The 19554-nt window shown below is 43.6% G+C and overlaps 2 protein-coding genes across 3 annotated transcripts in view; both read right to left on the bottom strand.

Annotated features, from left to right (window-relative positions):
• LOC142833419 (uncharacterized) overlaps positions 1-10789 on the bottom strand; it is a 183842-nt gene extending 173053 nt beyond the window's left edge. The window contains exon 1 of the mRNA XM_075944805.1: positions 10667-10789. The gene's annotated coding sequence lies outside the window, so the exon portion shown is untranslated. The remainder of the gene's footprint in view (positions 1-10666) is intronic.
• The window catches only part of Cep57l1 (centrosomal protein 57 like 1), a 56644-nt gene continuing 46892 nt past the window's right edge, over positions 9803-19554 (bottom strand). Inside the window, exons 6-11 of one of the 2 annotated variants that reach the window (XM_075944792.1) lie at positions 19306-19383; positions 18568-18654; positions 15067-15144; positions 14359-14549; positions 13039-13182; positions 9803-10875 (exon numbers count right to left, since the gene is read on the bottom strand). In XM_075944792.1, coding sequence (XP_075800907.1) covers positions 10836-10875; positions 13039-13182; positions 14359-14549; positions 15067-15144; positions 18568-18654; positions 19306-19383 — 618 coding nt within the window. In that variant the 3' untranslated portion in view covers positions 9803-10835. The remainder of the gene's footprint in view (positions 10876-13038; positions 13183-14358; positions 14550-15066; positions 15145-18567; positions 18655-19305; positions 19384-19554) is intronic. The other variant, XM_075944782.1, reaches the window with a different exon arrangement.

The raw sequence follows: 19554 nt of genomic DNA, 5'->3' as shown, positions 1-19554 counted from the left end.
AATTTGGTGGCTTCGGTAATGCTATAGGGCTTTCCCCCCCTACTTTTCTTAATTTGATTATTATTTTTGTTTTTTGTTTTCTGAGACAGGGATTCTCTGTGCTGGATTCTCTGGGATTGGCTGTGTGTAGTAAGAAGGCCACTAGTTAGTTTTCGGCCACTTAGCCCCGAAATAATCACACAGAAACTATATTATTTAAATCATTGTTTTCATTGCTGGGCTCATTAGCTCTAGCTTCTTATTGGCTAACTCCTACATCTTAATTTACCCCTTCTCCAATAATCTGGCATCACCACGAGGACATGGCCTACCAGCAAAGTTTCAGCATGTTTGTCTCCAGTGGTGCCCGCTTTTCCCCAGCATTCGGTTTAGTTTTCCCCACCTAGCTCTGTTCCGCTATAGCTCTGCTATAGGCCCAAAGCAGTGCCTTTATTAACTAACCAGTTCCTTTATTCACAGCATACGGAGGGAAATCCCACATCAGACTGGTCTCGAACTCACAGAGATCCACCTGCCTCTGCCTCCCAAGTGCTGGGATTAAAAGCGTGCACCATCACCACCCAGCTTGATAAATCTTCCTTGGACTCTTTTACAAATCTCTACACATAAACTTTTCTTAAATGATTTAGCTTCTGAGAAGTTGGTCTTTTAACTTTGGCACCTGATAGTTTGAATCAACAGTGTTTCCGTAGTTCTGGGCACCCAGCTTTTGGACACTGGGACATCATGCTGTCATCTCCAAAGTTTGTGACCGGGGATCGTGAGATCAAGTTACAACAGTCTATCCACACATTAGTCACGGTCCTTTCTACTTGGGAGCTTGTCATCGTTTAAAACTGCAACAGTCCCTAAAACTCTTGTGTTGACAGCTTGGTCCCTGTTGTGGTTTGATTACAAGACACCCTTCATAGGCTCCCATGTCCCTGGCTGGCAGCACACTTTGGGAATGTCGTGGAACCTTTAGAAGGTTCAGTCTCACTGGAGGAAGAACACCGCTAGGGTGGGCTTTGAGGTCGTACACTGAACCAGGCCCTGCTTTTTCTGCTTCCAGAGTGTGGGTTAGGAGATCAGCCAGCCTTCTGTTCCTGGTGCCGGGCCTTCCTCACCAGCATGGACACCATTTCTCTGGAACTGTGAGCCAAGATACCTTTCCTCAGGGGACTTTATCACAGGAAAGAAATCTAAAGAGTCCCCAGTCCAGGGTGCTGTAGACACAGGTGCTTTGGGATCACAAGGGCTGACTATCTGTGGAGAAATCCATTGTGGGTTTTGGAGCCAGCAGAAGGCTTTGTTAAAAAAACAAACAAACAAACAAACAAAACGAACTCTCTATTTCTCAGGGGACACAGCTGAGCGGCTTGCTCTGTAGTCCCTAACCCCATCCCATAACTTTCTGCCTCACCGGAGCCACTATGATCGGGGCCAGTGAGCATAGGCTGAAACTTTGAAACTGTGAGCTGATATGTGAACCGACTTTCTCAGTGTTGGGAAACAACAAAGCCCCGACTGGAAAAACAAAAAACAAAACAAAAACCCTGTTAAACTGTCTAACGTGTAGATTTAAACCATATGACAAAAGTCTGTCCTACTGTCTTAAATGCTCTTAAGTTCATCTAACGGAAGCTCTGCATATAAGAACGGAGTGCAGTTGAAAGGACGGGGCTCAGGGACTCGGGCAGCCGCAGATGTCCCTCTCCAGGAAGAACTGCCCACCCCATACTGGGTTTCTCCGCTTTTCATCAGTAGCTTGGCTAATTTCTGGGAAAACTGAAGACAGTAATGCTTTTCACATGCTCTGGCATCTCAGTGTGTAAAATATTCATAGTCTTCTGCATACAGCACAACTCTGAAAATATTTAAGGCTGTCAAGATACTTTTGCTAGAAACAATAAGTCATAAAACCATAAATGTTCTATAGGAGTCTCAGGAGAATGTTTAACTTTCAGTGGGTTTCCTGTGTACAAAACGGCTTATGTTTTAAGCAACACAGGCTAAAAGTGAAACGCTCTCCAGCCAGGCAGGACTGTTTTGGACAATTGCCCTGTAAACATCGGTCCTGTATTTCAGGCAAGGAATGATTCACATTCTGTACTCGCTCAGTAATAGGTTTTTCCAAGAAGCGCCCTACAATTCACTGTACATTTAACTTTAAGGAAACCAGTACGACAGAGAGAAGCAGAACACTTGCGAGTTTTCTCAAGCCTGAGCGCAGTAATCTGAGCAAGCAGTCGGCTCAAGAGTGCCTTATCTTACTATCATTGCAGGGTCCAGCCTGCTTTACGACCCCTTTTGCTCTTCGGGCTGATGAGGGAGGGGGACTTGATCGGGGGAGGGGGAGGAGGCAGAAATCTTTAATAATAATAATAATAATAGACTACAATCTCTCACCAACATTTTAAACGTGTGTGTGTGTATGTGTGTGTGTATAAGAGAGACAGAGAGAGACAGAGACAGAGAGGTGCAGGGAGGTATGCATGTGCACCACAGTGTGCACAGAGGTCAGAGGACAACGTGTTGGGTGTGGCTCTCTCAGGCCACCATGCACACTCGGGTGCTTGAACTCAGGTCGTTAGGCTCAGTGGCAAGCACTGTTACCTGTAGAGCCATGTCACCAGCTCAGACCTATCTTTCACCATTTAAGCAACCTTAGCATGACTAATTGGTTCTCAGTGGGTAGAACCACAATGAGTATCATCCTTTGGCACACTTCTCTACAGCAGTTCTGCAGAACACAGTTGATGTGACCGCAGAGAAATCTGGAGAAAACAACAGCCAACCAAGTAAAATGTAGCATTAAAAGCCACAGAAACACAAGTGCCCTCTCAGGAGTTACTTAACAAAACTATTTTTGAGGTAAGTTTCTTATCTTTTCTACTAACCCATTATAAAATTCGGAACAGACAGAAGGCTCAGAAAAATGTCACGCTCAACAGGATTGCTACATTGTTGCTATTGCAGGCTGTACTTTTTATGAGGCTGCTGTTGTTACCAAGACAAAAGGGATTTGCCAAAGACAAATCTTTGCCCCATTTCAGATGGCAGACACACATGTGCACCACAGGTCTCACCTCCCTAAGGATTATAAAACACCACAGCACCCGTAAAACACATAACCCCAGCCCCTCTCAGAGTCCACAGTGGGGTGAAGTAATGAGGTCACTTGGCAAATGATTTGTGTTAATTTATTTATTTGCCTACATTGGAAAACTAGTCTTTCTCTGATGTAGGTCAGCCAGTGTTTGGGAAATATATTATGGAAACCAGGAACCCCAAGAGTTTGATTAAAATGGGCTTCTATCTGTAAAACACCCAACAGACTCACGTTAGCACATGTGGGCTAACCGGTAGACTACCACAGCCATGGAGGGAATCTGGAAGCGGTTCTACTCGGAACTGGCCCGCCCACATTCTCCACAATGGCTTTCAAACACATTCTCTCTAAATGTTTATGAAGATACCCAGATATTCTGGGCTACATTTATATAGCTCAAGGATACAGCCTGGTTAGCATGCCCCAGGCCCAAGATTTGGTCTGCACCACTGTGAGAAAATTAAAAATAAAACTATACTGCTATTTACAGTGTTTTAAGAACCTTATCTGCCTTCACCATGCCTGAAGCACTGTGGCACCGCTGATGTCTGTAGCATGTGATGGGCCAGTTGTGACTCACTACGTTGCTAACCCACCGGCAAGATATGACCGTGTAATTTTCAAAACAGGCCCGAACCAATCAGTGAAGTCAAAAGGTGAGGTTCATATTCACAAGAAAAGTTGTCAACTATTTGCATAATTGTGTGCAAGCCAGTACGCACACAGCCTTTGGAGCACACGTTTTCTAAGTATATATTATTTCTTAGTTTTTATCTAAGTCATGAATGTTTACCTCTCTCCCCAACACACTCTCTTTAGTGTTTTGTACCTCAATAGCTGGTCCTGCCATTGAATAGGATACTGCTAAAGGACTGGCTGTGGCCATGGGTTTGAAACCCTAAACAAGCCGGGACCATCCATTGACAAACCCAGACCATCAATCAACAAGACCAGGAAGAGGTAAATGCAAGCTGCTACCAGGAAGAAGGTGAAAATGATATCAAGCAAGATGGAGAATGAAGAAACCACAACGGGTCAAGCCCAGAGCATCTGTCCCCAGGAAAAAGAACAAAGGCGGAGCAGGCACGTACTTGTTGGAGTATCATTTACCTATGCCATCGACTGTTCCCTTCTCTTTATTATATTCACATTGTCCCTTATCTCACCTGTCATAACTGCTGTTCTAGAATCTCCCATTGCCTCTAATCCCTTGACATAAATAGGTGTTTATCAGCAGATAATACTCATTAAATGAACAAGCCAAACAGAGCAAGATCCAATGAGCGAACCCTTGGCTCTCAATTCTCATCTTTGTAGTGGCATCGTGGCATTAGAGGAACATCCTTCCGAGGGACATTGGCTGTGAAAGCCCTTCCAGCCCTGCCCCAAGCAAACAATGCAGGGCTCTTCTTTCCTGGTGGGAGTGAAATAGGTCTCAAGTTCTTGAAAGCACTTGAGCAGAACAGCTGACCTGATGCCTGAAGCCACAGTGCCCAGCCCAGCACTCAGATAAGACCACTAATAAATAAGGCTGGCACACGTTCAAGATCTTAACTGGCTTTGTGATTCTCGAATCACACTGCGCAAATAGGTGCTCCAGTGGGCTGCAGAGTGAAGTCAGTTCTATAGTCAGAGAAAAGCGGCAAAAAGCACAGAGAATGAAAAGCGTATTTGTTATTTCAAAGCGAATTCCCTTGAAGCGGGTGGGAGTGCATTTCCATAGCACAGGCTCGCCTGGATGTGTGCGGCCCAGGGTTCAGTTCCCAGAATCATAAAAACAAACAAAAACCTGGGGGCTGGAGAGAGGGCTCAGTGGTTAAGGGCACTGGCCGCTTTTCCAGAGGACACTGATTTAGTTCTCAGCACCTGCATGTCAGTTCATGACTGTTTAACTTCAGCTCCAGAGGATCCAATGTCCTCCTCTGGGCCCTGCAGACACTGTACTTACATAGTGCACAGACAATACATGCAGTCAAGATACCCATACCCATAAAATTAAACAAACGACAACCTCCCCAACTTTCTCTGTATGATAAAGACAAAATACCTTAGGTTATTTCAAGTAATTTGCTTCTGTAAAGATTAAAGCAGAGGAAACCTCATTATTAGGCCTATTAAAATTGGCCTATTGGGGGGAATTATCTCTTATTATTACCTCTTATTTCTGAAAGGCCAAATAACTTAGTCTGGATTTGTTGCCTTTGGCTGGAGTAACTTTTAGCCTGGTCTGCTGGGACCCAGGGCAGGAGCTCAGCCCAGGGTGATAGCCTCCTACAATTTTTATGTAACAAATTATCAAACAAGCATTTAGTGAGGCCAAGCACTGTGCTGGATGCTACAGGGTGAGCAGAAAGAACCTTGCCCTCAGAGTTCTCAGCCTATGGGAAAGACCAAAACAATCTACTCAATGAGTTCAAGGTTAGCCTGGGCTCCATGAGATCTAGTCTCGAAAATCACATACAAACACAACAAAACATGAAAGTGTGCTGGGTACAAAGGTAGGGGAAATACTCAGAAGAGACAGCTAGACCAGATTTGGGAGGCAGTGGGATGAGGTGAGAATAAGGAAGGCTTCTAGAGAGTAAACTAGACCTGAAGAATGAGGAAAAGTTAGACAAGCAAATCCAAAGAAGTCTAGTCTATGGTCAAGAAACCCGCTTGGCAGACTCTGTGTGCACGCCTACAGCCCCAGCTCCACAGACATGGAGGCAAGAGCACAGTCTAGAGAAACAATAAAACAATCTGGCCTAAAGTTTCTTTCCACAGAGTTAGATTTCATTTTTATTGGGTGTGGGCTTCTTATTCATACAACTCACTGAATTCCCGCTTGGTACAAGAAACACTAAGTGTGGTGGACCAGATGACCAATCAGCACTGGAGCACTGATTATTATCTAGGCACAGAGAAGTTTGTAAACACCTAGGAATTATTCACTCCACACCAAGAACACCAGCCCACGGATGTGACAGCCCACGGATGTGACAGCCCACGGATCAGCTAGTCCATGGATCTGACAGCCTGACAGCCCACGGATCAACTAGTCCATGGATCTGACAGCCCACGGATCAGCTAGTCCATGGATCTGACAGCCTGACAGCCCACGGATCAGCTAGTCCATGGATCTGACAGCCTGACAGCCCACGGATCAGCTAGTCCATGGATCTTTGGCTGTGGCATCCATCCTGTTGTACAGAACTAATTAGCCCAGGCCTGATAGACTGCTCACAACATTTAAAGTCAAGTAAATAGGGGGCAGCAGAGATGACTCAGTGGGTAAAGAGCTTGTATCGCTTTCAGAGGACATGGGTGAGGTCCCCAACATCTACATCAACCTGTACCTCCAGCTCCAAGAGATGACTCTTGGGCCTCCATGGGCACTTGAACTCATGCATTTACCCACAAACAGGGTCCACATATACATAATGTAAATACTAATCTTCTTGAAAAAATCAAATTTGTATTTATTTTTTGTATAGGTCGTTATGGCTTAAAAACACTAATTTATAAATTGGCCATGGTGGCACACACTTTTAATCACAGGACTTAGGAAGCTGAGGTAGGAGCATCATGAGTTCAAGGTCAGCTTGGACCAAACATCAAGACCCTGACTCAAACAAAACAAAATAAAAACCTATGTTATAGTTAAAAAAAAAAAACTCTACTTTTAAAGTAAAAGGGCTACAACAAAATCTTCAAAATAATTTTCAGAGCTGGGGCTGTGGGCCAGGGGTTGAGCACAATCATGCATGAGGCACCGTGTTCCATCCCCATTCTGGAACCCCCAAATGACTTTTCAAGGACACCACTCCAGACAACCTGCTGTGCTAAGTGTCCTCACTTTACCCTCCAGTCTAAACAAGGAGAGACTGTCACCTTGCCAGTGACCCACTCCTGTGCAGTGCACTCTAGATCCCAGCTCCCTCCAGTATTAGGAGACTCACAACACCCGCAGCTCCAACGCTGGAGGTCTGGCTTCCCAGGTCCAGGAAAGTAGAGCCCTCGCTTGGCTAGGAAGCTCCAGTTCTATTTTGTTTTCAATTTCTAATTAAATAGAACCCAAGCAATTGTTTCTCAGTGAAGTGAAAAAAAATTAATGAAATCACTCCATGTTTCAGCAAGAAGTTGCCCCAGCAACACCAGCACTCCAGAGAAAGTCTCATCCAGGAAAGAGAGCTTTGGCTCCTCCCACCAGGGTCAGTAGCCTTGGCAGGCAGGTAGCCATGGTGGAGCGACAAAACCATTCTCTACCGTTTCCTAGTAATTAAATGTCACCTCACCAACCAAAACAAACTCCAGAGTAACCTGCAGCTGATTGTGTTGTTCCTGCACGATGTCATACCTTATGCTTTGCTTTCTCCTTCACGACCCCAGGCCAGGAAGCAAGCTGGCCACTTCCACAGAGAAGAAAGAACACTCCAACTCAGTTCCTAAGGACATAGCCTCAGCTTTGCTTTTAGACGTCAAGCCACGTAAACCTGTGTTTTACCTTTTCTTTTCTGCTTAGACTCAAAAGCATTTAGAGCAGCGGTCCTCAACCTTCCTAACACTGCGACCGTTTAACCCAGCTCCTCACGCTGTGCTGACCCAACCATAACATTACTTTCATTGCTTCCTCAGAACTGTAATTTTGCTACTGGTATGAATCATAATGTAAATATCTGCGTTTTCCAATGGTCTTAGGTGACCTCTGGGGAAGGGTTATTTGACCTCCCCAAAGGGGTCACGACCCACAGGTTGAAAACTGCAGATTCAGAGTTTTCCTTAAGTGCCACCCCTCGGCTGGGTGCTGTGCTCCTTACAGCATTCCCAGGCAGGCTGGGTAGGGCCCTGATGTGGGAAGGTCATTTGTCTATCTGTTGCTTTCATTGGTTAATTAATAAAGAAACTGCTTGGCCTGATAGGTCAGAACATAGGTAGGTGGAGTAAACAGAACAGAATGCTGGGAGGAAGGGAAGTTAGGCAATTGCCATGCCTCTTCTCTCTGGGTCAGACGCAATGGAGCCAGCCACCAGGTCAGGCATGCTGAATCTTTCCCGGTAAGCCACCACCTCGTGGTGCTACACAGATTATTAGAAATGGGTTAATCAAGATATGAGAGTTAGCCAAGAAAAGGACAGATATAATGAGCCAGGCAGTGTTTAAAAGAATACAGTTTCCGTGTAATTATTTCGGGTGTAAAGCTTGCCGTGTGGGAACCCAGCAGGGCGAAAAGCAGGCCGGCCCGCAGCTCTCACTACAGGGCCCCAATCATAGTGAAACCGAAGTGCTCCAGAATCCTTGGCTTGTGAAGATTTCAGCAGAGGAGACTGGTTTTGAACCAACTCTTTTCACTCTGAGATCCTAAGTGTTTTTCTACCACATTATACTTTTATGAGACAATTCTCAATTCTCAATTGAAATAGCCAAGTACTGACTAAAATTTTTGTATGGTAATTTGGTTTAGCAATATAGTTTTTTATTCCATGCTGGGAGTTGAGCCCAGGTAAAACTCTTTACCACTGAGTTAAAATCCTATGTTCCACACAAAATGATTTTACTCGTAAATGAAGGATGCTCAGCCCTTTCCTGAGTGCACAGAGACAAAGGCGAGAAACTAAGGCTGTGTTATGGCCTAGTTGGTTTTTTATTTTTGTTTTTTCCTTTTCCTTCTTTCTAAATTTAAGCAACAGAGCTCCGTTCTCGAGGAGGAAAGGTGGAATGCTGAGGTAAGAGGATGGATGTTGGGGAGAGTCCACGGCAGCCATTTCCAGGGCCGAGAGGCTGACAGGTCACAGCAGGTGCACTGCTTAAACCAGAGATAGGGAGATTCTGAAACACAGCCCCCAGAGCGGGATGCGTCTTCTAACCTGGCCCTTCTCACAGCTGTCTTGTTCCCTGGGAGGCCAGAGTGACCCTTATTTTTATTACATGCACCTTTTGCTTCTTCCTGTGAGAACAGATTGCCCCTAAAAATTGCTTTTTTCAGGCAGGGCATGGTGGTGCACACTGTTAAGTCCAGCTCTCGGGAGACAGAGGCAGGCAGATGTCTGTGAGTTCCAGGCCATACAGGGCTACCTATTGAGACCCTGTCTCAATGTACACGTAAAATAAAGAAATTGCCTTTTATGGCTAGGCACGGCTGACTGTACATGACGGTAACGTGGGAGGTGTAGACAGGAGGACCAGTTCAAGACCAATAACTACACAGTGAGTTCGGGGCCAGCCTGGTCTATTGTCTCAAAAAATGAAAGCCAGGTGGTGGTGGTACAGGCCTTTAATCCCAGCCCAGCATTTGGGAGGTAGAGGCAGGCAGATCTCTGTGAGTTCGAGTCTAGGCTGGTCTACAAAGTGAGTTCCAGGACAGCCAGGGCTGTGCAGAGGGACCCTGTCCTAGAAAAACAAACAAGCAAAATTAAAAAAAAAAAAACAAAGAAAGAAAACAATTGCTTCTTTACTTTTATTTTGAAGCAGCTCATTGGGCGCCTGTTCAACAGGGTTCGCATCCTCAGACTGTGCACTCCCCATCCACCGGAATTCAGGAAAATACGCGCTTCAACTGACCCTTTGGAATGGGCCCTTTCCTTACCCTTCCTCCCTAAGTTCAAGCTTTTCCCTTTCGTACAGCTTTCTGTATAGTTTCTATTTCCATTGCAGTTGATGACATCAGTGTTCTAGTTGTCCCAGAAAATAAAAAGGTAAGTGTTCCAAAGATATGTACTAATTTCCACAGGCTTCTAGGAAGACAAAGTGTAAATTTATTATAAAACATGTATACAACAAAGAAATCCATCGTGACAGCACTGATTCTAAAGTATAAAAAGGGACACCACATTCACCCAATTCACTTTCTCTTGTGCATAAAGAAAATGAAATGCCTAAGTTCTTGGAAAATCCCATCATCCTCTTGGGTCCCAGACACCCGCACTGGCATGTACTGATGAGAAGCACATACAAAGCAAACGAGAAACCAGAAACAGTTATGAAAGAGTGAAAGGAGATCAGTTACTGGTGTGCAGAAGCAGCAGGGTGGGAAGAGCATGGGACAGCAGAGGAAGAAAGCTGAATTAACGTCGTTGAAAACTAATTAATTACGCAACCCTTTCCGCACCTGTCACAGGAAAGCTGAGCTAAAGATATTTTCAAAAACTGTAGAATTATTGTGCTTTCCCCTTTCCAAACCAAAAAAACAGGAATACTGCTGAGATCTAAAACAAGGTAAGGTGGCAATGGCAGGGAAGTTAAAGGAGTCTGCAGGTGACAGCCTACTAACGGGAATTGTGGACTTGCCCTCGGAGCTCAGGTGCGGCTCGACTTAAGTGAGACTCCATTCGGTCCCTTGTTAGGTTTACCTCAAGGGAGCTGCGAGATGACAGCCTCTGCAGGGTGAGGAGGGCGGGGCCTCTGGTTAATAGCAACAACAAAAATTAGCCATTTATTATTCTGGGATTCTTGGTAGGTCACTAGCCATTATTCTGAAAATATACAACTTCACATTTTATAGAAGCCAGAAACATAATTGAAAAGTTCCCCAAAGTATATTAAATGAAAACCACGTGGACAGGCAAGCTCTCTGCTCACTGAGCTCACTGCTCCCACCTGATGTCGTCCTTCCGCAGCTTCACCTGCACATTGTGGATGTGGGCTGGATGGCAGGTGCTGTGTTTCTGGAAAGGGGTGGTTTCATCCCAACATTTCCTAGGGCTATTTTTCACGTTCTTTAGTCCTTTAGGGTTGCCGTCTTCCCGATGGATACCCGAGGGTTCATTTATCCTTGAGTTCTGAACTTTTTGCTGCAGTTTACGGACCTGTAGAGAAAAGAAAATCTAATGTTTAAGATAAAAATTAATTTATAAATATGCCCCGAAATAGAGGACTGGGTTGGTGCCTTAAAGATTATGTCCAAAGGTTCAATTCAGCAAGTCACTCACTGACCACCTGGTCCATGGCTGACACATGGAGCAGCCGTGACTTCAGGTGCCCGCTCTCCGGTTAGTGAGCAGTAGCACACGGACCCGACAGAGACTACTCGAGCTGGGATGACTCTGAAGAGAAGAGCATGCATCTGAGAAGGGCAGAGCAGGGAAGACGGTATGGACAGGAAGTTGAGCCAGAGGTACTGGTCGGAACAGAGCTCCATGAGAGTGGGATGTTTTAGTAAAGAACTGGTGATAAGAACAAGTGTTTATTTGCCTAGGAGGCAATTTTTAGTTCAAGGTTAAATTTATCACAATAGAAGGCTTGACTGCTTATTCAAATTATAAAATATATAGATTGGGTAACTTTGAAATTGTGATTATTCTTCGGTCTAAAGTTTATTCTGTGCAATTCCCAGAAAGGGCACAGGTTGTACAATCTCTGCCCCAACACAATCATAATTTTTTTTACTTGCTATAGTCTTTAATATTTATTTATTTACTTATTATGTATACAATATTCTGTTTGTGTGTATGCCTGCAGGCCAGAAGAGGGTACCAGACCTCATTTCAGATGGTTGTGAGCCACCATGTGGTTGCTGGGAATTGAACTCAGGACCTTTGGAAGAGCAGTCAGTGCTCTTAACCACTGAGCCATCTCTCCAGCCCTTGCTATAGTCTTTAAAGCCAGTAAAATGAAAATACATTTTTCTTTCTTGGCCATAAGCATAACAAATACAGTAATATTCGGAGCTGTACAAATCAGTCTTATAAAAGTGTGTGCGTGTGGAGGCTTGATATACCAGCAGCTTGTCTGAATGCTGACCCTTCCCTCTTATAGGAATGTGAGTGTGTGTGTGTTTGAGAGAGAGAGAGAGAGAGAGAGAGAGAGAGAGAGAGAGAGAGAGAGAGAGAGAGAGAAACTCTCTTTTGCTTCAGCAATGTCACAGTGTTCTAAGTTCATCTATGGGTGCAGTCATTGTCTTAGAGTTAAATATTATACTCATGATTCTTCTGCTCAAATATTGAAGGTCACTAAAACACAGGTACAGAATCCTCCATACCTGAATTCTACAAACCACAGGTGGCTAAGCATAGGTTTCCAGGGAATACAATACAGCCCAGCTAAACATAGAAGGGCGGGAATGGTTTCAGGACTGTGGCACAGAGGACATCACTGAAGCAGTGGAGGGAAGAGAGGAGGCAAGAATGCTGGAAGGGTATCTGGAGGCTACCAAGGCAATAGCCTACTACACATTTCCCAGGGCCTGACTCCACAGGAACTCTTCTGCTCTCGTTCTTACCTTAAAGAACTGTATAGGAGACCCATGGTGTTACCTGCAGTGGTGGCTCTCTGTAAGAAGACCAAATGTCTTCTGTGTATCTTTTAGCACACCATACCACAAACTTCCAACTGGAAAGCCATGTGACACTGAATCCACATCTATGTGCCAGAATATTTGTTTAACTATGCAAAGATATGTTGCATTTGTTTATGTTGCAGAATATCTGTTTAACTATGTAAAGATGTGTTGCTGTTTAACCTTGCCTGCCCAAGGCGCCTGATTGGTCTAATAAAAAGATGAATGCCCAATAGTGAGGGAGGAAAGAGAGTAAGTAGGAGGAGAAATTTAGGCTCAGAGAATAAAGATAAAGAGATGCCAGGGGCCAAACAGATATGCACAGAGGAAGCAGAAGAGTAGGACATAGAGAATGAAGAAAAGGTAAGAAGGCCAAGGCAAAGCAGAGGTAAAGAGAATCAGGTTAAATCGCCTTAAAAGAGCTAGTGGGTCAAAGCTCAGCTAAAGCCAAGCATTCACAATTAATAGTAAGTCTCCCTGTCTTTGTTGGGGAGCTGGTTGGTAGCTCAGAAAATCCCAACTATACATATATTTCTAGTACTTCTTTGTTTTCTTTTTTCCTTTTCAAACATTGTATGGCAATTGTTTTTGTGTTCTGAAGACCAGCAGTTCTCAGAAGAGGTGTGTGTGTGTGTGTGTGTGTGTGTGTGTGTGTGTGTGTGTGTGTGTTTGTGTGTGAAAGTAGTGTTCTTACACTCTTACACTGTCTTGATGCTTCTTGAGTTTGGAAATCTGGTCTTCTTTGCTCTCCATCTTCTTGACTAATTGCTCCAGCTCGTGCTCGATGTCATCAGAGACTGAATGGCTTCTAGTTTGTCTCATTAGTTCTCTGTGCTCCCTGTAGAGAAAAGCAAACATCAGGCTGGGGAGCAACTCAGCCAGAGAGTGTTTCTCTGCAAGTCAGATCCGGTGTTCAATACTTAGCAATAAAAATAAATAAATAAATCCACAAAAGTAGTATTGCCTGACATGACACATGAATCATTTTTGCATGATTAAAAACAGAGCAGACATTACATACAGTTATAGTTTGTCACAACTAATTTTTTTCTTCAACTGGAGTTACAGTTAAGAGTAAAATGTTAATCTTCAAAAATAGTCACTAGCATTAGGATATATAACTAAATCACGATAAAAAATTTGGATTTAGAACTACCTCAGTATCTAGCTGTTAAATAATCTTAAAAACCAATCTAAATTCCTGGTGTTCTCAGCTAAAAAGAATGAACGGTTCTACAGGGTTTGGCCAGGGGCAACACACGGTTCTCTTCAGTTCCATGTCTGGGATTGGAGATACTGTCAAGTGAAGAGTTATGTGTGCAGCAGCAGTTCCTGAGTTCAGCGAGTCCGCTAGCTAGTCACGCAGTCCTGATGTATATGCTGAAAGGGATTTAAGCATGGGCTATAATACAATAACCCTGTGCAGATCCTCCTTACTGAGGAAGCTTCCCAATCTGTGATACGGACCAGGCAGAATCTAAAAGGAATGGTATTCTTATCTGCCTAGTGAAATCACCCACATTACTAAAAGATTTCAAAAGGAAAGCATATTCCTTCTAAAAGCTCTTCTGAGCTCTAATCTAAAGTCTTCAGACTCAATATATGTCATTCACAATATCTGTATATCAGTGTAAATCTATGGAATACAGGAAAGTAGTAATTAGACATAGTTAAAAGGTTAAATCCCACAGTGGGAACAATGAAAATATTATCAATAAATTCGTGGATCAAAACAAAGTAAGTCCAAATAGCCACGGAGAATTTACAGGTGGGAGCGACAGAGACCACTAAAGAGTTGAAAATGTGTGCTGGCCTTGCAGAGGACCCGAGTCGGGTGCAGCCCTCTGTCACTCTGGCTACCGAGACGCCAGCTCCTCCTCTGCGATCTGTGCACACACTCATTCACGTGAATAAAAATAAATCTTAATGAATGGATAGTTGATACTGTTCTTAAAAGAGTCGATAAAAAATGTATCCAAACAGTACGGTTATTTAATAAAGAACAAACACTTACACAGTCATTTGCTCCAGCTCCTCTTGCATGGCCATCAGAAGATCAGACAAACTGTCACAGACGGGAACAGGCTCTCCTGGATTAGGGGGCACAGCTTTGGCCTGGGAAGTTCTGAGAGGCTTGTAGCGACACTGCAGCTCAGTGACGGGAGCAGGTCTCTGAAGGCTACGGAGCCCATAGGCACCTATCATCTGCAAAAGTTTACAAGCTTGCATTAAAGGGACAGCCTGCGCTGGACAACATGAAGGGGAAGACACAGCTGGGAACAGACTAGCGCTCAACGGTGTGTGTGCCGGTTAGATCTCGTCAGCCTGACACAAGCTTAGCCGTCTGGAAAGAGGGAACCCAGCTGAGAAAATGCTGCCATCCTCTGGCCTACAGGCAAGTCTGTGGAGTGTTTTCCTGATTAGAGATTGATGTATGTGGGCCCAGTTCTCCAGGGCAGAGCCACCCCGGGCAGGTGATAAAATGAGCAAGGCCTGGAGAGTATGCTCGTAGGAATTGTTCCTCCACAATCTCTGCTTCAGTTCTTGCCTCCAAGCTCTTGTCCCAACCTCCCTTCATGGAGGATGGTGAACTGAAACAAACCCTTTCCTCCCCACGATGCCTCTGGTCATGGCGTCTGTCACAGCGAGAGCGAGCTAACTAGAACCGTGTATGAACAGCATCTGCAAACCAAGGCCACAGTCCTCATTTCTGTCCTCTTACCTTCTCCCTCTCCAAAGACTGAGCTCTACACTTCGGGTCCATTTGCTGAGGGGGTTCCCTCTTTAAACACTTCGTTTTCTAAAGGTTAGCAAGGGAAAGAGGAAGCAAAGTACTATTTTAATATGTATATATATATATATATGATATAAAAAATTCTCAAAACTCAACAGCAAGTAGTGCAATTTGGATGTAGGAGCAGACATGAATAGACATTTGACTAGAAGACAAAAGGCAGACACATAAAGAGGTGGTTAACAACCTATTCAGATTAATATAAAATAGCCAAAATAGCTGGGCGGTGGTGGCGCACCCCTTTAATCCCAGCACTCAGGAGGTAGAGGCAGGCGGATCTCTGTGAGTTCGAGGCCAGCCTGGTCTACAAGAGCTAGTTCCAGGACAGGAACCAAAAAGCTACGGAGAAACCCTGTCTCAAGAATCCAAAATAAAAAGTTAATAATAAAAAAGAAAACATTACCACATGCCTATTAACATGGGCAAAATAAAAAAAAAAGTGATGACATCAAATATTGTCAAGAATGCAGAGAAACTGCATCACTTGCACATTGGTAAGGCCACTGTGGGTGACAAGTCGGCAGTTTTTTATAGAGTCAAACATGTATTTATCATATGTCCTAACAATTGCACTCTTGAGCAATTATTCTAGAAAGATTAAAATTGATGTTCACACACACACACGCACACACATGCACAAAACCATCAATCAACACATGCATAAAATATCTTTACTGCAATAGCTGGAAAGTAGCAACAACGCAAATGTACTTAAACAGGGACTGATAAGGTGTAGTAGATCCTTAATGTGGATCAGTGTAAAAAGGCAAAGAGAATAGATAACCACTCAGATGGAAGTCCAGGGAAAAGGCAGCCCCAAATGCTCACACTGTATAACTCTACTTGACCTTTCTCTCATTGGGATACAGCCTCACTATGCAATGCAGGATGGTCTCAAATCATGGCAATCCCACTGCCTCAGCAGCCTCACAACTTAGATTGCCGGCATGTTCCGAAGTGCCTGACCATACAGGATTCTTGAAATAAGAAAACTACAGAGGAGGCAAACAGAATAACACTTGTTGGGGCTGGGGGATGGTGTGGGTCTAAAGGAACTGTCTGGAAGAACCTTAGAGTGGGTGGACAGTATCCTGATTGTTGTGATGGCTACAGGAAGCCACACAGGTAACAGATCTATGTACGTCTCTCAGGCCTCTCAGTCACCATTATACCTCTGTCTCTACTGTTCCTAAAAAGCCTTCAATGGGTGCCAACGACTTATAGTAAGAGTTCAAATTCAACACTACCACCCGTTTTCTGACAGGAGTCTCACTGTTTGCCAGGCTAGCCAGGAACCTACTACGTACTTCAGGGTGGTTTTAAACACAGGGCCCTCCTGTCTTGGCCTTCTGAGTATAGGAATTATAAATGTTCATCACTACACCCAACTTTAAAAGTTAGTTGTTGCTGCTGTTGTTGTTGTTTTCCCCTTTTTGGAGACAGTGTCTTGTTAGGCCAGGATGGCCTTGAGATTATACATCTCTGTCCCCAGTAGGATTATATTTTAACACACTTCTCCTCTCTGTAGGGTGTCATTCTTTAGGATCCCGGGATGAGTGCAGTGTGGCGGCTCAGCATCACTCCCCTGTCTCAATATATCCCTGCTTGTCCTTGAACTCCCAGACTCCATGCCTCAGCCCCAGCTGGCACTCTAAGCATGTACTGTCATGCTGGGTTTATCTGTCTCTGTCTCTTAGAGACAGTGGTCTAAACAACAAAACCTATGAGCTGATACTCAACCGGAGACATGGAGACAGGGTATTAGAGATAAATTGGAGCACTGCACTCCGAGCCTATCTCCGGTGATGTCAGAGCGCCTTTTCACCCTGGGAAACAGCACTTTTACTAACTGAGTTTGCTCCTAATTACCCTCTACTCTTTCAGAAGTTATATTTTCTTTCTTATATTCCTTTTATCGTCTCATAGTTTCTACAATAAATATGTAAAGTTAAACTTCTATCTTATCAGATAAAAGACAGCATTAAACAAATATTTAATAACAGTCATTGTTCCATTTGCAAATTATTTATAGTGCTTTTCTATTTGGGTTTCCAGTTCAAATCTCATTACTCAAATAAGACATAAAAAGAGATTAAGGAAATAAACAAAAAGTGGTTTTTATTATTATAGCTATAAAATAATTTTTCCATTTTTTTGTTTGTATCTTTGTGCAAATGTGTGGAGTGCATGTGCACATGTATGTGCATACATGTGGAAGCCCAAGGTTGATGATAGAATCACTCTAGATTGTCTTTCCACCTCATTTGTTGAAGGCAAGGTCCTTCAACCAAACCCAGAGCTCATTGATATGGTTAATTTCTCTAGCCAACTTGATCAAGGATTTCCTTGTTTCTACCTTTCCAGGATCTAATTACCAGGGAGGCTGCCATGCCCCGCAGGCATCCCTCATGCTTGTTCAGCAAACATTTAACTATCACTGAGCCATTTCCCCAATTTCGAATATAGTTATAAAGTTCTTTGTAAAATTATTAAGGGTCCAATGAAATGGCTCAATTCGTAAAGACCCTTGTAAAAGCCTTGGCAACCTGAGTCTAATCCCTGGAACCCAAAAGGTAGAACATGCCCTGCAAGTTGTCCTCTGACCTCCACACGCATGCCATGGTTGCGTGCGTGCGTGTGTGTGTGTGTGTGTGTGTGTGTGTGTGTGCATGTATACACATCACATATACACACACTAAATAAATGTATAACAAAACACAGCCAGACAGCCAGGTGTGGCAGTACAAGGCTGTAATCCCACCTACTCAGGGGCAGGAGGACTGAAGTCAAGGTCAGCCTCGGCTAGGTGGCAAGTCTGAAACCAAAATGGGTTATTGGGTGTAACCCTGTCTCAAATACTAGTAAATAAAATTGAAAAATCTTTCTTTTTACTGTATATGTATTTATATAAAGCTGCATTTAGGACTTTTTTTTTTGGAACACAGAAGCACATCAGACCGTTTCTCTCTCTCTGTCTGGTACCTCTGGATCAGGATGTAAAAGCGCTCAGCTGTTGCTCTAGTGCCTGACTGTCTGCTTCTCACCATGATGATAATGGACTAACCCCCTGAAACTGTAAGCAACCCCAATTAAATGTTTTCTTTCATAAGAGCTGCCTTGGTCATGGTGTCTCTTTACCGCAAAAGAACAGTAAGAAAATGTATTCTATCATAAATATCTTTTTGTTTTTGTTTTTGTTTTTCGAGACAGGGTTTCGCTGTAGTTTTAAAACCTGTCCTGGAACTAGCTCTTATAGACCAGGCTGACTCTGAACTCACAGAGATCTGCCTGCCTCTGCCTCCTGAGTGCTGGGATTAAAGCTGTGCACCACCACTGGCCGGCCATAAAGAAGCAGAAAATACTAAAGGATGAATAAATGTCTATCATAAAGTTAAGAAGTAATGTCTGGGGAAAGCTGAATATACATACCTTTGGTGGCTTCTTCTTTCCCTTACAGCGCTGTGATTGTGAAACTGTAGGCATTAAAAGTCTGCTGATTTCCAGTCCAGTTTGAAGCTATAAAATTAAAGAAATAATTTATAAGACTAATCTGTTACAGGCTTCTTTATACATAAAGAAAGTTGAGATCTCAGCTTTCAAGTATAAAATACGTTTTAAAGTAAAGCAGGGCTTAGTTGCAGTAACTTGGATGGAGCTGAAGCAGGGTTGCATAAGCTTAGGAGTTCAGGGCCAGCCTGGGCAGTGCAGTGAGACTCAATGTTAATAAAACAAAACAATAAAAATAAAGTCCCAAACCCAAAAACCTTTGAAAAAGAATACTCCAGTAATACATCAGTTTTGCAATTATGACTTTTTTCTGTTTATAACAGAATAAATTAGGACACGTGTGTGTGTGTGTGTGTGTGTGTGTGGTGTGTGTGTGTGTGTGTGTGTGTGGTGTGTGCTCATGTGTATATCTCAAGATGAAACTAATATATGCCAGGAGTCAGTTACCTCAACTAAGAATATATATAGCATGTGCAAGGTCTTTGGCAATATATCTGAGAATATGGATGTACAGGCTAAGTGAGAATTTTGCTACCACAGCAAAACAGACTGCCGTAACACTGTACAACACCCAAACTGAGTGTAGACTAGGGTGCAGCTCACGTGGACGAAGTACTCAAAGACATCAGTCACTGTGATAGGCTACAGAATGCTACCGACCTCACACGCTCTATCTTGAAACAGCTTGCGCTGATGCTCCTCTTCCTTTAGTTTTTCCTCTAGATAGTTTATCTTTTCCTGCAATAATGAACATATATGAAAATCAGAGCCAAACGTCCTTTCCAAGATGATCCTAGGGGGTCTAGATTTTTAAGAGCTAGCAAGTTAGAATAGAAAGTAAGAAAAAGAAATGGCAAAAGATGCCAAGATTTCTCTTGGCTGTCTACCTATGCTTCCTTCCTTACTATT

This window comes from Microtus pennsylvanicus, chromosome 1 (assembly GCF_037038515.1).
Source record: "Microtus pennsylvanicus isolate mMicPen1 chromosome 1, mMicPen1.hap1, whole genome shotgun sequence".
Taxonomy (NCBI): Eukaryota; Metazoa; Chordata; class Mammalia; order Rodentia; family Cricetidae; genus Microtus; species Microtus pennsylvanicus.
Note: the sequence above shows the minus strand (reverse complement) of the source record. Positions and strands in the feature narration are given on the sequence as shown.